This window comes from Leptinotarsa decemlineata, unplaced genomic scaffold, assembly GCF_025532065.1.
Source record: "Leptinotarsa decemlineata unplaced genomic scaffold, Ldec_3_MD MMD2_tig00002974_RagTag_RagTag, whole genome shotgun sequence".
NCBI lineage: Eukaryota > Metazoa > Arthropoda > Insecta > Coleoptera > Chrysomelidae > Leptinotarsa > Leptinotarsa decemlineata.
In genome coordinates, this window is record NW_027412578.1 from 3,459,974 (window position 1) to 3,476,469 (window position 16,496).

Genomic DNA, 16,496 nt, shown 5'->3' on the forward strand with positions numbered 1-16,496 from the left:
TCTAGTTAACAACCCAAGAGAGTCTAATGTTTTAATCTTTGGGCCAAAAAATGTCAGGGAGATAATTGAAGACAAAGTAAAATTGAAAATAAATGACAATGACATGTCCATTGTAGATCAAAGAAAATGTCTGAGGCTGATTTTCGAAAGTTATTCAAAATTCGAAACCCACGTAAAGAAACGTATTCAAAAGGCTTATGGAACTCTTAAGATTCTTTATGGAAATAGAAACTTCCTTACAAAGGCAACAAGAATAATGTTATGTGATGAATGATGATTAGAACATTACAAACTACTTTGGAGATCCCTATATCCGTACCTACAGTACATTTTAAGTAAGAATGGATGTGGCTTTCTACTTCTCCATTTTTATACACAAAAATGTGGGAATCCTCCAAAGAAAGGAAGAGAACAATCATTTTAAAAAAATCAATTTTATAACTACATCAATTATTTGAAAGACTAACAAAAATCTATGCGTATTTCCTATTGTTGAAATACAAACGAACAAATTTTCGTAGTAATAGCACAGACTGTGGTAATAGCACAGGTAATAGTGTTACAGAATTATTCTGTGGTAGTGTTTTGAGTTTGACATTGACGTTTAACGACTGTTATTTATTTTCAATTCAAGCAATTCTTCAGTTTGATTAGTGTGTAGCCGTTTTTATTATATTTATATATAATTGTGGCAAATCTGGATGAAAAAGAAGAAATAATGATTGCTGCCTCAGATCCACAGGTTTTACATCAGCGTAGTTGTTAATCAAATTTTCTTTAATTTTATATCATTTTTAGGAATTTGTTCCCAGTGGCCGGCAGCAAGCATTACGCCACCCGGGACCTCTTGAAACTCCAGTGAAAAAGAATCCATTAGAATTAGATGATCTGATTTTGAGTAAACTCCAGAAAGTGTCGTTGATTGATAAATGTAATAATGAATGGTGGATTTTACGCAAAGCCACACTGAATACCCATTTCAAAAGTGAAACATGCAATATAGACAAAATTGAGACAAACAAGAGTTATAGTCATCAGAGCAGTTATAAATCGCGTTATAGTGATTTCATCAATGAAACTTCAAGTTTGCATAGTAACTGGGAGCAAAGCTTTGATAGGTAACGACCCTCGCTAGTTATTGTACTTCAATTGTACTCATCACAAATCTGAAGTGAAAACCTGGCATTCCGCTCAATTTTCAGAGATATGATTGAAATTCGGCTATTTCAGAAACTCAACTTTTGGATATAAAAACTCCCAAAAATACACCTTTTCACGATTTTATCCTTGAGACCTTCATTTACCAGCCTCTTTCATTTTTTTCATACAACAAACAAAATTGTTTGTTTTCCAGTGAAGCACATCATACTTGTTTATGAAATTAGGTAAATGACTCTTTTTCAAATAATTTTTTCTTTGCAGCGTTACAAAATTGAAATAGAAATGGATGTATTTTTGTGAAATTCACATGAATATCAAAATGATAAAGAAGGTGAACCTCTTTTTTCATCATTCAGTATGTACCTTCCACAATTGATCATGTTTGTAGTTTGTAGAAGACTGAATTGACAATAAATAAGAAAGCTTCTAACAAAGTGATGATGTTTTACTTTTGTAGGGAAAACTGAGTAAAATTTTCAAAGTTTGCCAACAAAATTTTTATTTCTTCACATTTTAATTCATTATATTGACAAAAAATGAAAACAAAAAATCTAGGAAACCAACAATGTTATTTAGTATATGATACCAGTAATAGGGTCATTTTGGTGAAATAGAAGTATTTTATTCTGTGAAAACATTTGGAATAAAGGTCTGCAGCATGCAGCAGCAACTTTTCAAAAATTAGCGCAAATTATTAAAATGAATATTTACCCTTCGCTAGGTTTGGAAAGAGATTGTCTGAGGCCAGTACTTCTAAATTCATCAACAGAAGGTTATCAGTTGACAGTGATTCTAAAAGTGACTCTAAAACAAGTGATACCAATAAATTTCAATACAACAAAGTACCCATTGCTGAGAACACTGTTTTTCATGGAAAACCTAATCCAACACACTTAGAAGACGAACTTTATGTCCAGGGTAACACTGTGATATGGTCTAGAGGCGTTGTCAATAATTCAGATGACCTTGACAATGGTAGAAAAACTGTATGTTGCTACACATCCTCTTCGCCCATAAAGCAAGCTCTTTGGTGTACTTTTTACTGTGAACGACCAGTATTTGAAGAAAATCTTCTCGATCAGGTGAAAACTGACGAACCATGTGGCATTCCTGTAGAAGCAGTTTGTGTTGCAGATTCTTATGGTATTAGAGTTTACACACCAAAGGGCGAAAATTATAGTGTAGCTGTGCCATTTGGTATTAGTAAATTGTGGAATATCAAATTTGGTATGCTTATCGAAAAAGAAAATGGAGGTGAGATATTTTATTAATTGATAAAATCAGCAGGTACTGTAGTATAAATGTAATTAATTGAATAGAACTGACTGATACTTGATGAAAATCCATATTGAACAACTAATTAATACAGTTTAATGTATGATTTCCATGCTTGAGGAAGCTATTGTATTTTTTTTTGTACCTTGGGAGCTGCCTGACTTGTCCATTTAGTCCAAGTCTCCAGGAAACACTGCAGCCTCTTGGGCTTATTGCGTTTTTTCTCCCATCTTCTCATGACACCCATTCTATCAGTCTCGTTCCCTGTACTAGTTTGTACAGGTTCCGTGTTGGATGTTCGTCATATTCTTCTGGGCGTAGTTTTGTACGTCCATATATAGCCTGCCTCCTGTGATTCAGTGCCTCACTTTCGCATAAGATGTGTAGATCTGTTTTTATCCCTTCGTTGCATAATCTGCAGCTGAGATCTCCGTTGTATAGCCCCATTTCATTCAGGTGTCCTCTGAGCCGACAATGACCGGTTAGTAACCCTGTAATTATTGTGAGCCGATCCCTACTATATTGAAATAGTTCTTCGGTTCTTTTCTCGGACGGTTCCCTCATGAAGGTTCTACTGTGTTTGTTGCCAGGTACTTTTTTCCAGTACTCTGTGTGCTTCTTATTGGTCCATGTCCTAATCTGGTTTCGTACTAATGATTTTGGTACCCCCAGAGCTGGTTCAGGACCTATATTTGAAGTTGATGAACCGCATCTAGCACATTCATCAGCTTTATCATTACCTGTGATTCCTGAATGCCTTGGCACCCAGTACAAAGTTAATTTGTTCCTGTTTGCAAGTTCATTCAGTTCTTCATGGCATTCCCAGACCAGTTTTGAAGTCACCTTTGGGTTTGTTAGAGCCCCTAGTGCGCTCTTGCTGTCTGTAAAAATATTGATCCGCTCATTTCTTTGAGGTCTGAATTTAATAAGCCTTGCACACTGCAAGATAGCATACACTTCCGCCTGAAAGACGGATGTTTATAGTCCTAGCGGATAGCTGTAGTTTAGATTTCTATCCGCTCGGTATATTCCAGCTCCCGTTCCATGATTGGTCTTCAATCCATCTGTATACCGGGTGTTTTTTCCAAACATGTTTTCGGGATGACTAATGGTCTTCCATTCTTCACGGCTCATGATTTTGGCCGTGAAGTTTGTGTTAAAGTTGTACTTCGGTGTCATGTGGTCCGTGCACATATTCAATATGTGCTCCTCCACTTGTTCCGAAATTTCTGTTCGCTCCGATCTTTTGTAGTTCGGTGAGTTTTCCAGTCTGAATTGGCCCATCCTGGCCTCCTCCGTTATTACAAGGTGTAAAGGAGGTAGATTAAGGAGTGTCTCCAATGCTTCTGTTGGGGTAGTTCTCATTGCTCCCGTCATTCCCAAACATGCAAGTCTTTGCACCTTACCTAGTTTGTTGATAGCGGTCGCCTGCTTCATCTTTGGCCACCAGACCAAGATGTGTATGTTATCATGGGTTTAACCACCATCGTGTATAGCCAATATACCATGTCTGGTTTTAGCCTCCATGTTTTTCCATAGGTACGTCTGGCGAGCATCAGTGCTACCTCCGCTTTCCTCTTTATCCTGTCCAAGTGTTGGTTCCAGGTCAGTTTGGAATCTAGGATTACTCCCAGATATGTAACCTCCCCAGACACTTGTATTTCTTCACCTCGAAGTTTTAGAGGTCTGAGACCCTCCGTTTCAGTCCTCTTGGTGAATGCTACTATGGTCGATTTGGATGGGCTTAAGTTAAGCCCTTCTTCCTCGGTCCATCTTGTTATAATGTTCAGGGCTTGCTGCATGCATCCCTTCACTACATTATTGTATTTACCCTAGACTAAGATGACTAAGTCATCTGCATATCCCAGTGCTATATACCCATTATGGTCCAAGAGACATAGTAGCTCGTCCATTACAAGGTTCCATAACAGAGGGGATAGAACCCCCCCTGAGGACAGCCCCTTGCTACCCGTGCCACGACTGTTTCCCCATAATGATTGTATATACCAATCTTCCCCTAAGCATGCAGTCTATTCACCTACAGCTTGTCTTGTCGATCCCTCTTCTCCTCGACGCCTGGATGATTGATTCTAACGACGTATTATCAAATGCGCCCTCAATGTCCAAGAAAGCAGCTAAAAGTACTTCCTTGTTGTAAGTATATTCTACTTTTTCTGTTACCCGACATAGAGCCGTTTCTGTTGACATACCTGATCTGTATGCATATTGATCTCGATGTAATGGCGAAACATGTGTAGCGGTTATTGTAAAATCCTTCATAGTGAAAATCATATATTAAACTGTATTGATTAGTTCTTTTAGAAATGTAATTAATTCTTTTCCAAATCAAAACTGTCAGAAAATATGTGTTATTGAACCAAAAGTGGGTTATTTTTTCAAAGAATGTTTCTTGGAGTTTCTGATTTAAATTACTTCAGCGGAATTCGGGTCAATTTTTTTTTTTTTTATAACAGTTCAAATTTGCTATCTCATTGAAAGGAATTTTGAGCTCAAGCGCTTCCAAACTCCAGAGGCCAAACTGCACCAAAGGCTGAAATTATAAAATTCATGAAAAAAGCTTCTGAAGCTTGTACCAAAAGTTTCTGTTGTGCTTTAAACTAATATAAATAAAGTTTTAGGTTTTCCAAAGGAAAGTTTATATGAAACCAGGGGGACATTATTTTCCCTGTCCTATCCCTTGGACGATGTTTGTCCAGTAGTTATAAACCAATCTGGAAGTCTAACAATAGTTAACAATACCAACCTGAAGGTGGTTTTTACAAATGAGAATCCTAGTATATGCATGATTTACGATACAAACTCTAAACAACATAGTGTTTATCGAATAAGAAAAGTTAAACCAGATGAAAAGGATTGTGGAGACAAGATTTCTACTGGATTCTTTTCCAACAGCCAGTCAAATAAGGTATGTATGTTAATGTATTTTTTCATTACTTTTATCAATTGAATTTTTTTATTATGTTCAACCAGTTGACTATAAACGGCCGTTTTCAGAATTTTTTCGATAGGAGGTAGTGTATCAATTGGTCAAAATTAATTTATTTTATTAGTACCTGTTACTTTTTGAATAGGGATAATTGTGCTAACTTTCAATGCATCAGGGTTTCTACCAGTCACTGACAATGTATTTATAAAGTTGAGAAAAACATAAGCATTAGTTTCAATTATATCTTTGAATATTTTTGCATCTAAAATTTCATACAGAATACATTCATTATTCAAAGATTTAAGCAAGTTAGACATTTCAGTTATATTTAGTTATTCAAAATTATGTTTATAATTCAGGTGAGACAGAGGCAACAAGATTAATATTGTACACTTATACTTTCAAATAATATAAAGTCTATCCAAATCCAAGATAGAGTGAAACAAAACAAAACCGAAGCGTGATGTTCACGTTATCGCCCAGTGTCAGATGGAAAGGGCAGCGTTCATTGGTGAATTCGCCTTCTTGGTACGAGTTCGGTACCAGCACAGGGTTGTAATCAGTCGTTTGTGTGTTTGTGCGGCGTGCGTTATAGTATATTGTTTAAAATTGTTTTCCAAAATGTTCAGTACAGACACTGCTGATGACACTGTGAGCTATCCTCTAAGTCCAGCCAGGAAACGATCCAAAAAAAGACATTTGAGTGTTGAGATGAAAGAAGTGATTTTAAATGTGTTCTAGAAAGAGATGGAAGAAATTGAGACATCGACTGTCGACGAAGTCGTATCGAAAGTTTCTGATAAAATTGGAGTATGTTGCGCTTCGATTTACAATGTTTTACGGGAATACAAACAAAATCATACATTTTCCAAACCGAATACAAATCAGAATCGTCAAACCATTATAAAATCAATAAATGATGCTGATAAGCATGCAATCAGGAGGAAAGTGCATGAGTACTTTTTCAGAAATGAAATACCCACGATAGACAAAGTACTCACAGAAATAAATGAAGTTTATTATTGGATAGAGAGGAAATTGTGTTATGGAGGAGAGAGTATTTGACCAAAATTAAATATTATAGGGAACAACAGAGAACAATTTATTATATTAATGAAACCTAGGTTAATGCTGGTCATACTACCCCTAAAGTATGGGTCGATGAAACTGTGACCTCATCTAGGAGGGCCTTTCTAGATGGACTATCCACCGGATTAACAAATCCATCAGGTAAACTTATATTTATATTAGGACCTGCCTCAATCTCAATATATAAAAAGTAACCCTCGTATTTATTTTATTTACTTACATACCTCCTCATAATTTCAGGTAAAGGAAAACAGCTCATTATTCGTCACATTGGCAATGAGAATGGGTTTGTTGCTGAAGGGCTGTGGTGTGTCGAGTCGAAGAAAACTGGAGATTATCACGAAGAAATGAACGGTGAATCTTTCGAACAGTGGTTTTCCAAAGTTCTACCCCATCTGGACGATAATGCTGTGATTGTAATGGACAATGCACCTTATCATTCGCGACGATTAGAGAAGATTCCGACGTCTTCAAAGAAGGTTGAAATCCAAAATTGGCTGCGATCAAAGAATATTAGCTTTGAAGACTCAATGCTAAGAGTACAGCTACTAAAAATTGTCAAGGAGCGCAAGCTTGAATACCAAAAATATATAGTCAATGAGATGGCAGCAGGCTAAAACAAAATTGTCCTTCGCCTGCCTCCATACCAGCGCGAGCTCAATCCCATCGAGTTAATATGGGCGGATGTGAAGAATTTTGTAGCTCAGCATAACACCACGTTCAAATTTGCAGATCTCAAAGTACTTTTTGATGAGGTTTTGAAAAGAGTCACATCGGAGAAATGGGAGAAGTGTGTTCGGCATGTGACATTGGAAGTCGAGACAAAGATGTGGAAGCTTGATAACATAATAGAGGCACAAATCGAGCCACTGATAATTCTCAGATTGGTGAGGATGACACTACTGATGAAGAGACAAATTCATCCAGTTGAATAATTTTGATTAATATTCCTTTTGATTTTACATAAAATAAAAGTTATCAATAAAGAAATAATTAAGTCTCTTTTCATATAATGCTTGAGTGCGCTGTGAAAAATCCAATGAAAATCTTTTTATATTACACATATTATCTGCATTTTTCCCGTTAAACTGCAAGACTTGTGCATTTCACTCGTTATTATAAAAAAGTTTTCCTAAGTATGATATAGCATTTGCGATCAATAAGATGTTGGTTCTGAATACGACCCTGGCCAATTCTTGGGATTTTCAATATCACATGAGTAGGGCATGTCAATGTTTACATCCACTCTATCTTGGATTTGGATAGACTTTAGTGTGAGCAGTAAATTATCCTTATTGCTAATTTACATACTTTATGAACAAGCCTGAGGAAACCATTGTATAGTGAAACACGTGTTGCGGTTTTGTAAACTGTTTAATGAAAATCTCACAATAAAGTGTTCATGAGATATCAGTCAATTCCATCACATATATCAAATATAACTGAAAAAATAATGGATAACAATAAAAAATTCTGAATAACTAGGTATTTAAATTTTTCAGTTGAAATCTCGTCTATCTATGTGGGAAAATGTAGTGAATACTAGGAATCAACCTACTCCAAGTCCAGTAAGTAAAGGGTCTAATTTAGGACCGGCTCATGCGAGATCCCAGAGTTCTATGGCGGTGGTGAGGTACGACAAAATAAAGGAACATATGTCATAATATTCATGCACTCAGTCTTAAGTCGTAAGAAATCATGACCATTAATTCTCAGTGGTAACATTCATGCTTATATTGGGTGTGCCATGAACTGTTAAAATCTAATTTCCCGCGCAAAAACAAGTGGGCTGGGGCGTAGTTGCTAGCTTGTTTCTCAGAAATTTAGTTATAATGCATCGGTTTACAGGGCCACGGTGCAGCTTTTGCTCACCTAAAAAATGGATTGCATATTAATGTGAGGTGCCTGTTTAGTGTTGACTGTAATTTAAATCAGGGTCCCAGTACAGTTTTAATGAAAAGATGGGTATAAAAGTTCGGGGAATCGGGGTCGACACTGAATGTGAAGCAAATTCAGTTTGACACACGTAAACTTCTGGCTAAATCAAGAGTATCACTCACATCTTCAAGCCGTATTTTAGAATTAGATTCAAAAGTACACTCATATAAGAACCAAGTGTTGCAGAAATTAAACCTGACGATTTTAATTTATGCAAGTCTTACGTGGAAACAATGTTGAATCGCTTCAGTAGATTTCACAAAATCTTGTATTCCCAACGAAGTTAATTTCCACCTCGATGAATATGTTTGATAAAAAGAACTGCAGATATTGTAGCAGCGAACATCCCAAAGCTAAATCTAAAATGCCTCTTCATTCACCTCAAGTAAATGTATGGGCAGCAATTTCAGGTAGTGGAATCATATGCCTTATTTCTTCGAAGATTTTTGCAGTCACACAATTACTGTTAACCCTACTGACTATAAGAATGTTTGAGGAGTTTCTGGCACCACATCTACAGGAATTTGCTGGCTACAATCATTATACAAGGTTACAGCAAGATGTAAACACTTACCACATCACTAAGGACTCTCTCTCATTAGATAAAGACCTGATTTTTAGAAGAGACAACATCCAGTGGCCACCCAGGAGTCCTGATTTGTCACCAGCAGATTTATTTTGAAGGATTGTTTGAATTATCGTATCTACATAAGTAAATTTTGAAGTAACTGTCTACATAAGCCAAATACAGTTCACTTAAAAGCAAAGAAATGTCTACAATAAATTGATGGATGTAGCCGTTACTACGTGGTTGAGAAATAAAACTTCCTATGTTTTTTTACCACTTGTATTTGTCCGTATAGGACAAAACTGCAGTAATGTTAGTTACAAATACAAGTATTAAAAAAGGTTGGAAGTTTTATTTCTCAATTTTCAAAATGTCTACAAACTCAGATTATCTTTGTTAAAGAGTTTTTGAAAATTGCTGTACTCGTGTAGATATTGATATTATTGATATTATTTTTCAATTCTAAACTCCCGCGTATCAGCAATTTTGTGAAAACATAATTTTTTTTCAAATATGTCATGATTTTTTATATTTTTTAAAATGTAAACTAATTCATGGCCCACCTTGTCTTATATCTATGAGCATGAGTTGTTTTTAGTGGTGATAACAATAAAGATATGAATTCTTATGAATTGAAACTTGTGACATATGAACTAAAACTGAAACATGAATCCATCCTTGAATTAGGAATGAAAATGGCATATTTTTTTTTTAGTCGATGTCAGTCTCCAGCTGTATCTTCTTATGGCAGCCCATGGCCCACAGCAAACTCTAAGCTAAATGTTATGATGAATTCCGATCTCTCTAAATCCTACTTTGATTACTCTAAAACGGTCTCGTACTTGCGATCAACTCCTGCAATCTGTCTGGACTACTTGTGGACTGATAATTATTCTGTACAGTAAGATCATTTGGAAAATATAATTTATTGACACTACTTATATACAGGGAGATACATTATCATATCTTCTTTTAAGGGAACCAAATAGTGCAGCTCCAGCCTCGAAAGTATTTTTTATTGATGATCTTGTGGGTCAACGATACCTGTGCTATATCCTGACTTCTAGAAGTCAGTTGTCGATAGTCAAGGTTGACTTTTCAGGACCAAATATCGTCTTTGGAATGTTGACTAGCATGAGTGCAAAGGATGCTGTACCAATACCGGTTAGTGAAATGAAAGGTTGATAAATAAAAATAGAGTAAGAAGTTTTACTTTTTACAAAAATAATAAACAACTTTGAAAATATAATAATTTAGATGTAATGCTTCAAAAAGAAATGGGTACCATCGGTATAGTCTGAAATTGATATTTGAAAATCAGTGAGATTTAACTATTTCAACATATATACAAAAATCTTAAACTGTATTGTCATTTCAGCAATTGCATATGTTGGCAATTCTGGAGCATAGTGGTAATGTGTCTCTTTACTCAGGGCTGATGATTGTTGGAAAATTACACATAGGTGGAACTCTTGCGCAGCATACACCTTCTCCTTGTATTAGACGAAGGACACCTCAGTTCACTTATTCACCTTATCCAAGGTAAGTTCTTGAGAAAAATCCGATATTGTTAGTTTCCTGTCATTTTTTATATTCATAGTGTTAATAATAATAAAGGTACCACAGTTATAATCTTTACGTATCATCCACCTTCCTGAAGAGAACCCTTAAACAATGTATCTTCATATCATATGGAACAAATGCCGAATTTGTACTATGAAAAATGACAAAGAGACGGCGAGGTATCCAAGAATTGGAAATATTGAAAAGTGTAAAAAAATTATCATAATTAGGCTGGAAGACATTACTGGAATCTCTAGATCCCCCTGAATCATGGTTGTCTTTGAAACAAATGATACAAATACTGTAATGAATCTGAAGCCGCCCCTCATTGATATACCGGCCAGCGAACAAACACGTGACATCACCGCGAAAGAATGCAGTCGGCAACCACCGGTAAAACTCTAGTCGAGAAACGAATCGGCTACAGATTTCTAGAAAGAACCGTTACATTATATAAGCCCGTCTTCCCGACTCAAGAGGGCAGTTCAGAAAGTGAATCGAGCGGCTAAACAAGAAATTCAAATAGTGGAAATAAATTAAGTGTTAGTTGCTAAGGTGTTGTAAATAAATTACTTTGTGATTAGTGAAATATTGTCGGAAATGAATTTGTTTAAGACAGTTAATTTGTTACAACACAGTTAGGAATTGAATGATTATATGAAGCATCAGAAAGATGGTATGTCTATACAAAGAAGAAAGAAATAGAAGTGTAACAGAAACAAGTACGAAGTACGATGACGAGTATATTGCACAGGCTGGATGTGAAACAGAAAATAAAAATGAGTAGCCCTTCTGTGCTCATTCATTTATTTATTCAAGTCGTATTTAGAAACACCTCAGAGAGGTAATTATATGTATGGGATCACATTGACATGTCTCTCTAACGGCTGTTTATAAAAAGTTTTAGTATAATTTCCGAAGTATTATATGAAAATCAAGACTTGATTATAAGTAAATTCACATTATTTTGTGAGCTGCAAAGCTTCTGGCAGTATTAATTTTAGGTTTTCAACAACATTCTATGAAATGTTTACTAAAATCAGTACTCAAACTCAAGGAAAAGTTGATCAATATGTGTGCTCACCTTTAACATGTGGTATCTATAAATTGGCTGTTGGAGGAAACTAGCAGGCATGCAAATGTTGGCTCATAATAATAATACTTTATTTAATTTTTTTCTCAGGATCTAGGATCCTTCTCAAAAGCTCAACAACGTTTATTATAATTAATAATTCTTCGGAAACACCAGAACTGATGAATATATATATATATATATATATATATATATATATATATATATATATATATATATATATATATATATATATATATAGGTACATACATATATATATATATATATATTTATTTATTTATTTATTTATTTGACACTTTGGTACATTGAGTACATGTGCTAAGTCATAATTAAAAAACAAAATAAAACTACAGAAGTTGAACAATACAAAAACAATAAATATGGTTCACGTCCACAAACTTTCACAACATAGAAGTATCATATAAAAAATCGGAGAAGCTCTAGCAAATACTCTCAAAATGTCATGAAAAAGTGTCGTGCAAGAATTCCTCAAGACTGTAGTAACACTTCTGTAAGAGAAGTTTCTTCACCTCAATTTTAAAAAGTTTATCTGACTCGATTTTCCTAATAGATGCCGGCAAGTTATTGTAACAGTTTGTTGTATTAAATAGTGGGGAGCATCTAAAGTGAGCCGTTTTGTGTGAGGGGGTTCTTAACAGTTTCCCATGACGGGTGTCTCTACCATGAATATCCGCGTTTGTGACAAATTCAGTTATATTGTTACGGGCAAAAGTGACACACTTCAAGATAAATAAAGAAGGGGCCGTCAATAGGCCCTCTCTTAAGAAAATTGGTCTACAACTATCTTGAAAATCTATATTAAAAATTAGTCTCAGCAATCTTTTCTGAGCAACAAAAACTCGTGGAAATTCCCTTGCACATCCCCAAGAAATGATATTAAAGCTGATGTGAGAATAAGCCATAGAAAAGTAGACATTCATCAATCCAAAATTATCTAGAGTGTTTTTCAATTGTTTGATTGAGTAATATGCGGAATGGAGTTTATTGCAGACCTTCTGAATATGACCGCTCCAGGTCAAATTTTCGTCTAAAGACGTTCCTAAAAACAAGACTTCGCTGGAAGATCGAATACCATTTATTGTGGAAGAGTCACTGCTGAAATTTTTCCTAATAAATGATTTCATTGAAACAGATTTAGATTTATTCAGAATAAGTTTGTTGCGTTGACACCAAGCACTGAATTTATCTATTATTTTATTTATTTTGTCTGACAACTCAACTTCGTTTTTGTCGGCCACAGTAATTGCAGTGTCATCCACAAACATGGTTATGTGACACTCAGAAAAGAATTCAGACAGGTCATTTATGAAATTGAGGAACAACAATGGTCCCAGGACAGAACCTTGAGGCACTCCTAGTTTTACATCTTTGGGACTTGATAAAATTCCATTGCAGCTAACTATTAGACTACGGTTTTCCATATACGATTTCACCCAGTTCAATAGATTATTTGGGAAACCTAGGCCTGCAAGTTTAATTATAAGAAATTCGGAAGAAATGGTATCAAATGCTTTTGACAAATCGAAAAAAAGTGTTACAACTAGTTTATTCGAGTCAACCTGTGTATAAATGAAATTTAATAAATGGTATGAAGCTGATTCAATTGATTTGTTCTTCCTGAAGCCATATTGGTTATATATATATATATATATATATATATATATATATATATATATATATATATATATATATATATATATATATATAGACAATAAAGTATCAGTATATATATATATATATATATATATATATATATATTGCAACGAGCTACTCTAACATATCACTCAATATAATGATTTGAGGAAGCGCTACAGATTGTTAATGTTTGAAAACGCATTGTACTTTTTATCTTTGATTTGATTATGTAGGTATACGTGGACTATTAAAAAAATAAGGTGAATATTCAAATTTCGCGGGCTTTGTAAATTCTACATTTTCGAGGTCACCGAGAACTTTGTAAATTCTACATTTTCGAGGTCACCGAGAACTTTGTGAATTTATGAATGAAATTAGTGGGAGTTGACTTACTAGTTTATTATTTTTACTGTGCCTCAACCAACGTATTCACCAGATTTCGCCCCATGTGACTTTTTCCTGTTCCCAAGGTTAGAGAGACCCATGAAAGGACGGCTTTTTGCGACGATTGAAGAGATAAAAACTGAATCACTGAGAAAGCTCAAGGACATACCAAAAAGTGCATATCAGAACATCTTCGAGGATTGGAAAAAACCCTGGCACATGTTTATTATATCTGAGGGGGACTAGTTTATTTTGAGAAAAATTTAAATTCACCTCATTTTTTGAACAGACAGCTTACGTACCCGAAATCAGTTTGTATTTCTAATCACACTATAAAATAACATACTTTTTTCCACATCTTTAGAGATAGTGTCTAATTGAATAAATTATTTTTAGACGAAGCAGCCTCCTACCTCACTTGAAGTCAACCGACCCCAAATTTGATGAACACCTAATTTCCCCAGTGTTACCTAATTTTGCTTCAAGGAATCCTGTACTTCAAATGACTTTTCCAGAAGGTAATAGTGAAATAATTTTTGAAAATGTAATAATTTTGAATTCTAGGAAACACATTCCTCCACATAAATGAAAGTAATAGGTTCCCTATGGATAAGTATTTTGATTGTTTGATATGTTTCAAAACGTAGTTTACTTTGAGTTAGCTTTGAAAATTATTACCATTCGACTATGAATGATCATGAAAAGTGGTAACACCGTACCATTTAGTTATTGTTAACAGAATGGTGGAGTAAAATGTAGAAAATTTTGATTTTTCGGGCAATTTATCTCACAATTTTATCTGCCAATTTTTTGTAAATCATTCAGTAACTATGAAAACTTTTCTGGCATTCACTACTTTCGCACAGGCACCAAAGGATTTTCCTGCAGTGCTTGTGTTTTTGTACTCAAAAAAATATTTTTAATCAATATTTTTCTATAAACTTCTAAATTATCAAGCAACACTAAGAGGAAGTGAAATTCTAGAAATATATATAATTTTTTTCCACCGTTACTATAATAAGCTTTTTTTTCTTATTTTGGATGAATTAAAAAAGATATTTTATTGAACAAATAGGAAAACTTTATACCACTTTAATATAGTTCTCGGTCTCTGAATGAATGAAATAAAGAAACTTCTATGAAACTTTTAAACCAGCAGTCTTCCAGCGTTTAATTTTTTTTCTAGAGATGTACAAAGAAGTACCTTTGAAATGAAAATGAGAGAATTCACTGAATAAATTTTAAAAAGTATCAGCTATAATATCCCAAGGACATTGATAACTAACGAAATAATTTTATCACAGTTTTCGAAAGCACGTTATTTGGTAACATCCCGACGCCGAAGGCGTGCTTGAGGAAGTTGTGATAAAATTATGAGTTATTTATCAATGTTCGAGGGATATTCGGTGAGAAAAATTTTTGCAATTCGAACAAAATTATTTATTGAACACACATTTATTAAAAGAATAATTCGTATAATGATATTCCGTTGATCTTGCTGTATTTGCCTCGGCTACTGCATAGGTTTTTCCACGCATACTATTGATTATTTGGTTATGATGTTCCTGATCAATATTCAAATAAGGTTTTATGGAATTTCCATTATTGTGCCCAGTAATTTTCAACAATTGCTGTTCTTGAACTCCACTCTTAGCTAGTTGACTGACTGCAGTTGCTCTATTAGAGTGATTGGTTATTTTCCTCTGTTTCGTATCCAAGCCAATTGCTTCAGCAGAAGATTTCGTCCATCCGTTGATTATATTTCTACCCCAGAGCCAGTTATCGCTTCCTGTCTTCCAGTGACAATTTGGCCTTAAAAATAGTCTATTTGTCTTGATATTTGTGCGTCGTTTTGATAATAATTTAATGAATAATCTGACAGGACAAGCATTGTTATCACTATTTTGAACTAACCATTTGCTAGAGGCGCAGTTCTTTGAACCCCCTTGGCAGGTTTTACTGAAAATTGGATTATATTCTATCCTATTAGTTGGAGATCCATTGTTGTCCTTTTCGATATGAAAATAATCAACTAAGCAAGCAGCACCTTCACCACCTCTCCAAGCCAATTCCACCGCTGCTATGTGATAAAATTTGCGTAGGAGTCCTATAGGGGTATTTTCATCCCAAAAGTTTATAATTTTACTCATTTCATTTGAAGTTAATGGTACTGAGCTTGTTTTGCGTTTAGTGGGATCTGTTTGTAAATTTCTTCGTGCTGCGTCGCGTGCATTCCGCGCTTGTTTGAATGCAACACTTTTAAAGGGGTCTAGCATGATATTATACTCCTTGTAATACTTTTATTGTAATAATTTGCTTGTTATATTCCATACGGTTTTAACAGTAGCCTCCTTAAACTCTGTGCTATCCTTTTTTCTCATATTAATCGCCCAATCCTTGAGTATTAAGGCAAGCTCTTCGAGAGTACGATTTCCATCCAATTCATATTTTCTGGCGTCACAAAACTCCATAAATATTTTCCAAGTGTATTTTTTACTATTGACAGTATTTTTTGGTGTATTTTCTTCAATGATTTTGTCAATTGCCGCATCATTTTGAACACCAAAGCGAGGAAGTGACATTTTCGAAATAAATTGAATTACTGAAATGTCAAACAACTTTATTGTGTTGGTTGCTTAGCAATGTCATGACATAAGTGATAACTACCCGTGAAAACTATCCATGGGTAGTTATCAGTGTAATGATGGTTTCATTGGTTATTTCGACACACATGACTAGAAATAGACAAATTTGATAGGATAATTTTTTTGGCAAAAAATTTTCTGTAAAGTTAATTAGAAAGCAAAATGATAGCATTTTTT

At 34.6% G+C, this 16,496-nt stretch overlaps 1 protein-coding gene across 2 annotated transcripts in view; it reads left to right on the top strand.

Annotated features, from left to right (window-relative positions):
• The first annotated feature begins 582 nt into the window (after positions 1 to 582).
• The window catches only part of shtd (anaphase promoting complex subunit 1), a 45,602-nt gene continuing 29,688 nt past the window's right edge, over positions 583 to 16,496 (top strand). The window contains exons 1-9 of one of the 2 annotated variants that reach the window (XM_074177286.1): positions 583 to 742; positions 799 to 1,118; positions 1,883 to 2,415; positions 5,070 to 5,362; positions 7,975 to 8,105; positions 9,694 to 9,879; positions 9,956 to 10,142; positions 10,357 to 10,520; positions 14,071 to 14,192. In XM_074177286.1, the coding sequence (XP_074033387.1) occupies positions 719 to 742; positions 799 to 1,118; positions 1,883 to 2,415; positions 5,070 to 5,362; positions 7,975 to 8,105; positions 9,694 to 9,879; positions 9,956 to 10,142; positions 10,357 to 10,520; positions 14,071 to 14,192 (1,960 nt within the window). In that variant the 5' untranslated portion in view covers positions 583 to 718. The remainder of the gene's footprint in view (positions 743 to 798; positions 1,119 to 1,882; positions 2,416 to 5,069; positions 5,363 to 7,974; positions 8,106 to 9,693; positions 9,880 to 9,955; positions 10,143 to 10,356; positions 10,521 to 14,070; positions 14,193 to 16,496) is intronic. The other variant, XM_074177287.1, reaches the window with a different exon arrangement.